This window comes from Emiliania huxleyi, assembly GCF_000372725.1.
Source record: "Emiliania huxleyi CCMP1516 chromosome Unknown EMIHUscaffold_130, whole genome shotgun sequence".
Taxonomy (NCBI): domain Eukaryota; phylum Haptophyta; order Isochrysidales; family Noelaerhabdaceae; genus Emiliania; species Emiliania huxleyi.
The window spans coordinates 257,591-268,570 of record NW_005201286.1 but is presented as its reverse complement, the minus strand read 5'-3'; the positions used below and the strand labels follow the sequence as shown (position 1 = coordinate 268,570).

General features: G+C 69.5%; 4 protein-coding genes across 4 annotated transcripts in view; 2 read left to right on the top strand and 2 right to left on the bottom strand.

Moving 5' to 3' along the window:
* Positions 1–749: 749 nt before the first annotated feature.
* Positions 750–7,120, top strand: EMIHUDRAFT_110123 (hypothetical protein; the record flags this gene model as incomplete). The annotated part of the gene is made up of 7 exons (XM_005789022.1): positions 750–4,199; positions 4,362–4,624; positions 4,956–5,299; positions 5,352–6,187; positions 6,219–6,595; positions 6,642–6,891; positions 6,989–7,120. The coding sequence occupies 7 exons, from the start codon at positions 750–752 to the stop codon at positions 7,118–7,120; spliced, it is 5,652 nt and encodes a 1,883-aa protein (XP_005789079.1).
* A 454-nt stretch (positions 7,121–7,574) lies between these two features.
* On the bottom strand, positions 7,575–8,168 carry EMIHUDRAFT_226168 (hypothetical protein; the record flags this gene model as incomplete). The annotated part of the gene is made up of 1 exon (XM_005789021.1): positions 7,575–8,168. One exon carries the CDS (start codon positions 8,166–8,168, stop codon positions 7,575–7,577), a length of 594 nt encoding a protein of 197 aa, XP_005789078.1.
* Positions 8,169–8,665: 497 nt separating this feature from the next.
* On the top strand, positions 8,666–9,886 carry EMIHUDRAFT_226167 (hypothetical protein; the record flags this gene model as incomplete). Its single annotated transcript, XM_005789020.1, has 1 exon — positions 8,666–9,886. One exon carries the CDS (start codon positions 8,666–8,668, stop codon positions 9,884–9,886), a length of 1,221 nt encoding a protein of 406 aa, XP_005789077.1.
* Positions 9,887–10,084: 198 nt separating this feature from the next.
* Positions 10,085–10,980, bottom strand: part of EMIHUDRAFT_226166 (hypothetical protein) — a gene marked incomplete at both ends in the record, with an annotated part of 2,287 nt that continues 1,391 nt past the window's right edge. Inside the window, one exon of the mRNA XM_005789019.1 lies at positions 10,085–10,917. Coding sequence (XP_005789076.1) covers positions 10,085–10,917 — 833 coding nt within the window. The remainder of the gene's footprint in view (positions 10,918–10,980) is intronic.

The following is a 10,980-nucleotide window of genomic DNA, read 5'->3' as shown; positions in this document are numbered from 1 at the left end:
ATGGTCGCCGAGATCTGGACGCGCAGGACCGCCCGGACGGCGAGGCTCGAGCGAGCGCCTGTGTGGAGGTCGAACGGCGTGTGGGAGGGCGGTGGGCCGCGAGAGAGTCGCGCAGCCCCGCGTGTGTGGACCGGTGGCGCTTCGGGTGGCGTATCGGGCCGTCAGAGGCAGATACGTGGCGCAGCGAGTGCGAATACATGCAATAATTTGCACGCACCGTGCCGAGCCGACCCGCGTGCACGATCGGAGCACCTCAAGGCGGCGCGAGAGGCGGTGTGTCGAGGTGCCGCGGCCCGCGGCTGCAGCGTGTCGAAACGGCGCTCTCGGAGGCGCCGCGGTGGCGGCCGAGCGCGCGGGATCGGCGAGAAAATTTGACGGCGTGCCGGCCGTGGGCCCGGACGAAGGCGCCGCCGGCTCGGATTGAGACCAGTGGCATCAGGGGCGCCTCCAGCACTCAAGACAGTAGCACGCTGTTTCTGTCTTGGCCGCCACTGACGCGAAAATCCTATCTCGCGCCCTCGTTGGGTAGATAGCAGCCAGAAATGGCGCGGCGGCTTTACATCGGCGGCCGACCCGTGCACGGATTCCACTGCCCGAGCCGGTCGACGCCCGGATTCCGCTGCCTGAGCGGCCAACGCGGATTCCACTGCCCGAGCCGGCCAACCCTTACGCTGCCTGAGCCGGCCAACCCGGATTACGCTGCCTGAGCCGGCCAGCCGTGAACGAACGCCACGAGCCGGAAGTCGCGCATGCAGGAGCAAACAGCCTCACTGGTCGCCACCGCAACAGCAACGCCGGCCGTGCCATCAGCTAATCCACCTCCGCCCATTGCCTTCCTCGCTGCCCGCGTCGCCGCGGGCCCAGGAGCAACCGTCAAAGCGGTCGGCAACTCGCTCTCAGACGTACCGTTTCGCCCGGCCAGCCTCGATGCCAGACTCGACGCCCTGGAGCGGATGGTTCAGGCTCGCATGGCGCAGGAGAGCCGAAAGCAGGCAGAGGGTGCGGTGGCCCAGACGCCGCAACGGCTGGCGCTGCAACACCGGCAGCCCGCGGCACCGGCAGCACCGGCGCGAGTGCCGACGATGGCCGTTCAGGCCGTCGTCGACTCGCCTGCCATCCTCGGCCTTCCTATCGCGGCTGCCGTGCCAATCGAGGCCTGCGCTTGGCCGACCCTGCCTCACGCTGTCGCCGAGGCGAGCGAGTGCGCTGCGCAAGGCGCGACCGGTCACTTTGGAGCACCTAGCCTGGCGAAATTGCCAGTGCCGGCCGGACGAGATGTCGAGCCGGCGGCGCTGCTCGGCGATCACACCAGCGCGGGCGCCGCGTCGTCCCGGGCCGTGCGGGAGCCGCAGAAGTACGAGCCGCCCGACTTCAAGGAGCAGGAGGCGCAGGCGAGGGCCCGGACCAGGCGTCGAAAGCTCGCCAAGGCGGCTGAGGCGGAGGCGGAGGCGGAGGCGGAGGCGGCCGAGAAGCGGAGGCGCGTCTGTTTGGAGGCCTCAACGCCGCGACCGCTTCCCTTCCTCTTGCCGCCGAAAGAGAGGCCGGAGCCGGTGCTGCTGCTGACGGGGCCCGCTTGCGGCAGCAGCGAGCCGGCCCCGCAGAGGAGGCAGGCGCGGAGGGTCGACGAGGAGAACCGGCTTGGCGGCCTGCTTCCCGGAGCCACGGTCGAGGCCTGCTCCGAGTTTACCGGCATCGGCGGCTTCGAGCACGGGCTCGAGGCGGGCTTCGAAGAGGCTGGCCTCTGGCTGAGGCTCGTCGAGGCGTCGGAGCTGGACGACACAAGCAGCGGGCTGCACGCGACCGCCGTGCTGCGAAAGCGCTTCCCCGACTGCGTCGTGCTGGGCCCCGAGTCGCGCAAGCAGCAGCGGTACAGAGCTACGGCGGCCATGCTCACCGTCACTCCAATTTGCACGCAGCACTCGGGCTTGAACGCGGACGGCATCCCCGATTTGACCGACGAGACGCTGCGAGGAGTCTTTGCCCGCATTGGCTCCGCCCCCAGCTTGGAGGTCATCGCCTTCGAGAACGTGCCCAACTTTCTGAGCCTGCTGGAAGGGCAGGAGCGGAGCTCCTACTCCCTGTGGGTGGCCGAGCTCGAGGCGCTCGGATTCACCGAGCACGCCTTTGTCGTCATGCCCACCGCCGCCGCCGGGGACTTGCACCGCCGCTCGCGCATCCTCTCGGTGCACACTCGAGGCGCCTTCCACCCGGCGGCGGCGCTGCTGCGGCTAGTCAGCGACGAGCCTGCTAATCCCGAGACGGAGGCGCGCGGCGCGGCCTGCTCGATCGCGGAGGAGACGGAGGCGCGCGGCGCGGCTTGCACGGGCGCGGGGAAGAAGCGCCGCAGAGAGTGCGCCGCTGCGTCTGACCACCCGGTCTTTAGCTTCACGACGGGCGTTGGAGAGCTCCGCTACGCCGCTCGCAACCGGGGCATCGACGCAGTCTTTGGCGGCCTGCCAGCCTACAACCGCGGCCTCAACGTCGCCCTCTTCTACGAAGATACCTTCTACGCGCTGTCTCCTTGGCTCGCCGCTCGCGCCAGCGGACTGCCCGACGGCTACCAGGACGTGGCCAGCTGCTCGGGAAGGAGAAAGAGCGACCCCGTCGGCGCCGAGACGCGCGCGCACCGCACGATGGCGGCGGCGGGGCTCGCCAACATGGTCTCGCCGCTCCAGGCCCGCGAGCTCGGTCACTCCATCGCATCGGAGTGGCGGGCGCCGCGCGCGTATGCGCATCCCAGCCTCCGCCCCCTCACCCACGCGCCGAGCCTCCCGGACAGCTACGCGGGCAACGTGCCGTTTGACTTTCCGCGGCTCGCGTCCCTCGCTCAACCGGCCACGCTCTGCTTCAAACGGCGAGCCACCGGCCGCTGGCACTTTGTCGAGCGCCGCTGGTGGCCGCGCGCCCTGCCCGCCGCGACGCTCGGCGAGCTCTGCGCCGAGGCGCTGCGGCGCGGTGAGCTCGAGCCTCTCCGTTCCGTCGTAGACTTGCAGCGCGTCGTGGACGACCCGTCGCTCAGCGACCACGCGCGGCGCTGCGCAGCCGACCAGCGCGACCACGCGGTCGGCGTGCGCGAGGCGAGGAAGGAGGAGGCGGACCGGCGGACTTGCGTGCGTGAGGGGCGGGTGTGGCGGCGGCGCGTGAGCCTTGCCGATCTACTCCGGTGGATGGGGCGCGCGGGGCTGAGCTCTGACGAGCTGCGGACGATCCTCGGCGTGTCGGAGGAGGACGCGTGGATAGAGTGCGAGAGGTGCGGCAAGTGGAGGAGGCTGCCCGGTCACGGCCCCTTCAGGCTGCCCTCATCGTGGACGTGCGATCAGAACGAGGAGGACCCGCGACACAGCTCCTGCTCGGCGCCGCAAGAGCTCTCCAACGATGAGATTGACCGGGCGATCGAGGCGGCTGCGGATCGGTTCGAGACGGTGACGGTGACGCTGCGCGGAGCCGCGTTTCCAGCCGAGCCACCGCCCAGCTCGTGGGTGGCGTGTGACCGGTGCGGCAAGTGGCGCCGTCTACCCGCCGCTCTAGACGACGAGGGCGAAAAGTGGTACTGCGAGCTCTCAACCGACCGCCGGCGCAACCACTGCGCCGCCGAGGAGGAGGTTTGGGACAGCGGCAGGGAGGATGTCATCGAGAGCACAGGCGGCGCGCCGAGCCAGGCCAGCAGCGCGTTCGCGCCGCCCGCCGCCACCGCGCATGCTCTCGGCATCCCCCTCCGCGAGGCGATCCCCGGCGTGGTCTTCAGCACGCAGCTGCTCTCGCCCGAGGATGAGCTGCAGCACGCCCCGCCCCCGCGTGCGCTGCCCGGGGAGCAGCAGCAGCAGTCGGCACGGCCCTGCTCGACCCAGGCGGGTGCGCTGCCACAGACTTCCCGCGGGGGGGAGGGGAGGGGGGAGGGGCAGGAGGGGCCGCAGCAGCTCCGCCCTGCTCTGGAGGCCGAGAAGCAGGTGCACGTCGACGACGCGCTCGCCGCCCTCGGCGTCACAAAGGTGGTCCGGCACTGGGTGTACAGCGGCGCCAAGCCGGGCTCGCTCCACAACGTGTACGTCAGCCTCGCCTTCTCGGACGGGCGCACCACGCGCTCGGCCTTTGTGCCGTCGCAGCCGCTCCTCGGGTCGAGAGTGCTCCTGGCGTACCTCGACTCCAAGGACGGCGGCCGGATCCGCCGCTACGTTCCGGAAGCCTGGTCGGGCTTTCATGTGTAGTGTCCGCTCTCGGGTCCTGTAAAAGAAAGAAAGGAAACATACCACCCAAAGGAGGGATGGGAGGACGGCACGCCGCCACCCCACACAGATTCTCGGGATTTAAGGTGTGTTCTCGGGTCCTGTGGGTGTCTCATTGTGAATCGTTCCTGTCGAAAGAAAACGGACAACCCAAGGGAGGGATCGTTCGTGTTTGAGGAATTCTTTTCCCGCGACGTCGGCTCGCGCCGCTCGCTCCTCTCGATGGCCAGCGCCTCCCTAATCCACCGCGGCGAGCGCTGCACGGAGCTGCGGCTGCCGGGAGGCGAGCGGCTGCTGATCGACTACGGTGCCGAGCCGCTCTCGCTGCTCCACTACCAGCCGCTCTGCGCTGGCAGCGGCGACGCAGAGCGTCCTCCGCCCGCTTCGGAGCAGAACGGCTGGTGGCACCTCGCCGACCGCGCTCGGCTCACTCTGCCACGCCTCTCTTCCGTCGAGGCGTCCGGCGTGCTTGCCGTCCTCGTCAGCAGCGGGGACGAGATGCTGGCGCTGCCTCTGCTGACCGAACGGCGAGCCGCGCCCGCCTCCTGGACACGCCAGCTCGGCGCCTCTCTGTGTCGCACACATATCGTGGGCCAGCCGCACATGTAGGCTCGCAGCCTAATCTCGGCCTCATCTCTGCCTCACCTCGGCCTCATCTCGGCCAGACCCGGCTGCACCTCGGCCTCTCCGGCTGCACCTCGGCCGCCTCGCCTCCCTCCCTCGCCGCCGCAGGCTGGGCTACCGCGGCCGCGTGTACGCGACGTACGCCGCGCTGCGGCTCGGCACGCTGCGCATGCTCGAGCTCGCACGCATGCAAGCCGCCGACGCATCGTCGCCGTCACACGCCGCGCCGCCGGCCGCGCCCGCCGCCGGCGGCTCTGCGCCCGCCGCCGTGGCCGACTTCCTGCATGGTGTTTGGCGGTCCGGGATGGCAGGGTACTCGGAGGCGGAGGTGGCCGCGTGCGCCGCCCGCATCACCCCCGTCTCGTACGGGCAGCGCGTCTGGCTGGCGGAGGACGGCGCGCTCTCCGTCATGGCGCGCCCGTCTGGCCTCACCATCGGAGGCGCCGCGAGGAGTCTCGGAGGAGCTGCTCTGCTGTCGTGATCCGCGGCACGTGACGACTCTAGGCGCCGCGTGGAGCCTCGATGCTAACGGCTCCCGCTTCGCACTTCTCGCCGCCGCCGCGCCGCCGCCGCCGCCACTGCCACCGCCGCAATTGCCGCTGCCGCCGCCGCTGCCGCCGCCGCTGCCGCCGCCCGCCGCCGGCTCTTGTTCCGCTAACGGAACGTACGCCTTCGCCGCGGCCGCTGCTAGCTCTGCCGCTGCCGCCGCCGCTGCCGCCGCTTCCGCCGCCGCCACCGCCTCCGCCGCCGCAACCGCCGCCGCCGCCGGCGTTGCGCTGTGCGCTTGCCGCAGCGTCGAGCTGCTTCCCGACTTGAAGGGGTCGGACGCACTCCTCCTGAGGGAGGTCCGCCACCCCGGCGCCGCGCCGGTCGGGGAGTCGGTCGGCGCAGTCGTCGACGCGGCGGTGCGCGCCGTTGCGGGCGGCATGTCGGTCCTCCTCCCTTGGTCTCCGGCGGGCGGCTCGTCGCTCGGCCTGGTCGAGGCGATCGCTGGAGCGCTGTCCGTGCGCTTTCACGCGGCCCGCCCGCCACTCCTCGCCCTCGTCTCTCCGGTGGGCGCCGATTGCCTCTCCCACGCCTCCTCCCTCGCCGAGTGGGTCGACTGCCGCCGCGCAGAGCGCGCCTTCGAGCCGCAGCTGCCCTTCGCCTTCGACGCGCTGCAGTCGGAAGGGCGGCTCCTCTGCGTCGGCTCGCTCGACGCGCTGCCGTCGCCGCTCCCCCACCCCGCCATCGTCCTCGCGCCAGACCCGTCCTTGCGCACCGGCCCCGCCGCGGCTCTGCTGCGCGAGTGGCGTCACCCGGCGCGGGGGAGGAGGGCGCTGCTGCTCCTTCTCGGACCTGTCCTGGACCTCTCCTGGAACCTTCCTGTAGGCGCGGGGGAGGAGGGCGCTGCTGCTGCTCACTGCGCCGCTGCCGGTGCCGACGCTGCGCCCGGAGGAGCACTGCGCGCAGCTGCTCGCCCCCTTCTCGCCGCTCGGCCACGTGCAGCCGCTGCTCCGGCCGCTCGACTTGCGGACCGGCGAGGTGGAGGCGTACTCGATGCTCGAGGCTATGGCGCCGCGCATCGCCGTCCTGCCGCCCGCTCCGCTCCGCTCCCTCGAGCGCGTACGAGCCGCCCCCGTGCGGAGGCTCGCCCCCTCCGCGACGCTCCTCCTGCCGGCGTCGCAGCCCTGCCTGAGCGCGCGCATCGCGGGGCCCCTCGCTGACGCCACTCGCATGCGAGACCCGGCCCTCGCTCCCGCGGCGCAGTGCGCAGTGCGCAGCGCCCCTCCACGCCACATCCGCCGTGCACAGGCGCTGTCTCGCGGGAGGCGTCCGCGCCGCGCGCGCCTCGCTGCTGCTGTGCGAGGCCGAGGGGGAGCCGCCGCGGCTGCTCGCAGACAACGACCCGCCCGCCGCCACCCAAGCGGCGGGCGGCGGCGGCAGCGACAGCGGCGACGGCGGCAGAGGCGACGGCGGCAGCGGCGGCGGCGGCGGGCTTGTAGGTCGAATCGACCTCCCCACGCTGCTAGAGGCGCTCAGCGCACGCGGGCTCGATCCGGCGGTCCGCACGCGCGGAGGCGACGAGGCTCCCAATTCCGCCGAGCGGGCGGAGGCACGCTGTGATGAGCGTCTCTTCACACTCACCTCCGTCTGGCCAGGCGCCCGTTCTCGTCGAGTTGGACGGCGGCACGCTGGAGCTGCGGGGGGCGCAGAGCGTCGTGCGCAGCGCTGACTTTGACCTGATCGTGCTTGTGCAGGAGGCGATTCGCGAGCAGCTCGTCGAGCTGTGATGGGCGATTTGCGCGCGGGCCCCGCGGGGTTCGCTCGCGCGATGCGGGGGGCCGCGCAGGAAAATGCTGAGTGTATCTGAGTGTTCTGTATTGTCCAGCCGTACGCGTAAACTCTTCTTAGAATTTTATCGGGCGAGTCTCCCCTCCTCTACACCCAAGCATGATGCATATCGGGTTTCTTAGAATTTTATCGGTGTTTCTCCCCATGCAGTGCCAGTGGCCCCAGTCTGCGGCCCAGTCGGGCAGGCGTCTTTACGAGCTGCGTCTTGTTATCGTCACACACGTGCCGATCACCGCGGTATGAGAGAGGTGCGATGCGCGGGCGCGCCCCGTCCTCGGCCCTACACCTATACCGCTGGGCAACGAGGGACGCGCGGCCTGGACGGCAGCATAATACCGGGTAGGAGCCGGAAGGCACAGGGACAGCCGATGAAGACACATGGAGACTCTGCAATTAGCAGACTCCGATGGAGCTCGCCGTCGCCTTGAAATGGGAAAAGAGCGTCAGCATTGCGCGCACATCGCCAGCCTTAGCCTTGTGCGTCTCCTGCTCCCGGACCGCCTCCTCCTTGAGACGACCTAACCACCGCTCCGCCTTCTCCCCCCCCACCGCCCCGCTGCGCACCAGGCGCTCGACGGCATTGCGCACTTGGATCGCTGGAAGCAAGCCTTGACCCATCGGCTTGTTAGTAAGCGGCGACCGCAGTGCGAGGCCCTGTGAGGTGCGCATTAGAAAATATTTCTCGATGGCGTCGCGCTCGTATATTGCGCCATCTTCTGCCGTCACCGGCTCAATCGGCAGCTCCAACGTAATCGGGCATACAAACTCAGCGGCGGCGTCCTCGATAGCGGCCTGTTGGCGAGGTGGGGTCTCACCCGCTAGTGGTGGGCGCCGCGCATCCACTGAGGCCCTGCCAAATGCGCGGGGATGGGTTGGGCTAGGCGGGAAGCGCTCCTTGAAGAGCCTTGCAGCCTCGTTGGGGGGGTGGTAGTTGATGGCGCTGAGTGCGTCCGCCAGCGAGTAGGCGTAGACCGGCAGCGTGCCCATGCTCGGCCTCGTAAAGCGGAAAGGCTGGGAACGACGCGGCGCGCAGGGGTACAACCGTGGCGCGAGCTGAAGTTGCGCGCCGGGCAATAATTTCAAGGCGGAGCAAAATAGGCTGAAAGGAGGAACTACGTGATCGCTCAAGCGGAGTCACGCTGGCGGGCGCGACTGCGCGACCCGGCCATAGTAGCCTCGGTATGTGGGGGCGCGTCAATCTGACGCTCACTCCGGACCGTGCCACGGCCTGCGAGGGGATTCGATACGGTTCGGACAAGGAGATCGACTGCGGTGCTAGCCCAGGTGGCGGTGTGGTCTGCCTGCGCTGCGGCGGCGAGCTCGTGATTAGCGTCCAAAGCAAGCGACCGGGCGTTCATGACTCACAAGCTCGAGATATCAGCACCACCAGCGTCGGGATCGGGTACGTGGAGCTGATGCCTGGACCGTGGGGGCGACTGAGCGGACCGGCGGGTCCACTGCCGGTGCTCAAAAGCGGCGCGGGGATGCTGCGTGCGATGGGCGTGACGATGCTTCGCAGCGGAGGGACCGTTTCGCAGTCCTTCCGATGGAAAGACTGGCGCGGGCCCGCCTGGAACCGCCCTTCGGCACGGCACACTTGGGCAGCCGAGGTGGTTGCGGGTTGGGGGCCGTTTGAGGTTGTGGATATGTGCAACGCGCTCGGCATCGAGCCGGTGATCACGCTGGCGTGTGAGAGCAACTCAGCCTCCGACTGGGCCGACCTGGTCGAGTACAGCTGGGGCGACGCCACGACGAGCTGGGGCCAGCAGCGCATCGCTGACGGCCATCCCGCCCCCTACAACGTCACCGCCTTTGAGCTCGGCAATGAGGAGTTCAACCCTCACTTCGTCGGGCAGGTGGCGGCGATGGAGAAGCGCGCAAAGGCGCTCGGAGGTCGCGTGCCGCCACTGCGGTACATGTTCCCAAAGCGGACCGGCATCCCGCCAAAGGAAATGAGCGCCGCCCTGAAAGCCGGCCTCGACCCGAGCCGCATCCTCACCGACGTGCATGTTGGCGCGGGTGGCGGCGTCGCGGCGGCGGAGGCGCTGCTTGCGAGGGTTCCCGTCGCAGGCTTTGACCAGGGCGTCGTCAACTTGGAGACAAATGCGGGGACGCACGACTTGCAGCGAGCTCTAGACGAGGCTACCGATCTGCTCGCGTGGATTCACGCGCAGGCCAACGCGAGTCTCGCCCGCCGACTCTATGGCCGCGCCGCCTCCTTTTGCTCGGGCGGCGCCTCGCAATTCGACGCGTGGGACCAGGGCCTCGCCTTCTTCCTGCCCAACATGACGTTTCTGCAGCCGCCTGGCCACGTCCACCAAATGTTGGCAGAGGTCGGGGCGCCGAGCCTACAGCTGCTTGACGCAACCTGGCTTCGCGGCGTGTCGCCTATCGCGTCCGTCGCACTACGCACCGCCGACGCGGCATCGCTTGTCCTCGCCCTCGTCAACCCCTCAGATAAGCAGCTGGCGATCCGCGTGGAGGTGAGTGACGGAGAGTTTGAGGAGGCGTCACCGGTTCGTCTCCGCTCGCTGAGCTCGCCCAACCTCACCGCCTTCAACAGTCCCGCGAAGCCCAATGCCGTGACGGCGATCGGCTCGACGACACGGGTGGCCGCTGGCACGCTCTCCCTCACGCTGCCAGCGCAGTCTTTTGTGGTAGGGGTGGCGAAGCTTGGGCTCGGTCCGGTGATACATTCGCACTGAGTCTGAGATGGACTGATGGCCCGTTGTCGCGAGGCTATATCTCGCAGCACACACAGCTCGTGCCGAAGCTCATTTTTGTGTGTCATAATGTTATATGTACGACTAGATGTACGACCCACAAAACGCGCGGAGACTACTGCGTTCTTCGTCTTGTTCATGTCGTGCCGCTCTTTTGGTCCGCGCGCGGCCCGGATCCCTTCAGGCAAGAAGATCGCGCAAATTCTGCCCTTGCCTCTGGGCAGCTGCGTCGCCCGGGTGCGCCCGCATAGCCCCTGCCGCCGCCTCGGTCGCGCCCGCAGTCACAGCTCGCTGCCTCCGCGCCCGCGCTGCGGCGTCGGTGCCAGAGCACACGTTGAACAGCGCCCAGCACCCATTCTCCTGCACGCCCGCCACCTGCGGGTGCGCCAGCATCGCCGCCACGACCAACTCGATGCCGCCCGCGTCTGCTGCGCGCTGCTTGCGTGCGAACGCTGCGGCGTCGCTGCCGAAGCACACGTTGACCAGCGCCAAACAGCCATACTGCTGCACATCCGCCACCTGCGGGTGAGCCTGCAGCGCCGCCACAGCCACCTCGATGCCGCCCGCGTCCGCTGCGCGCTGGATGCGTGCGAACCCTGCGGCGTCGGTGTCGGAGCACACGTTGGCCATCGCCATGCAGCCATTCTTTTGCACGCCCGTCTCCTGCCGGTGGGCCTGCATCGCCGCCACGATCGCCTCGGTCGCGCCCGCAGTCACAGCTCGCTGCCTCCGCGCCCGCGCTGCGGCGTCGCTGCCGAAGCACACGTTGCCCAGCGCCATGCAGCCCAACTGCTGCACGCGCACCGCCTGCGGGTGGGCCTGCATCGCCGCTACGATCGCCTCGATCGCGCCCGCGTCTGCTGCACTCGCTGCGGCGTCGCTGCCGAAGCACACGTTGCCCAGCGCAGAACAGCCATACTGCTGTACACCTGCCACCTGCGGGTGAGCTTGCAGCGCCGCCACGACCAACTCGATCGCGCCCACTGCTGCTGCGCGCTGCATACGTGCGATTCCTGCAGCGTCGGTGCCGGCGCACACGAGGGCCGTCGCCCGGCAGCCATTCTGCTGCACGCCCG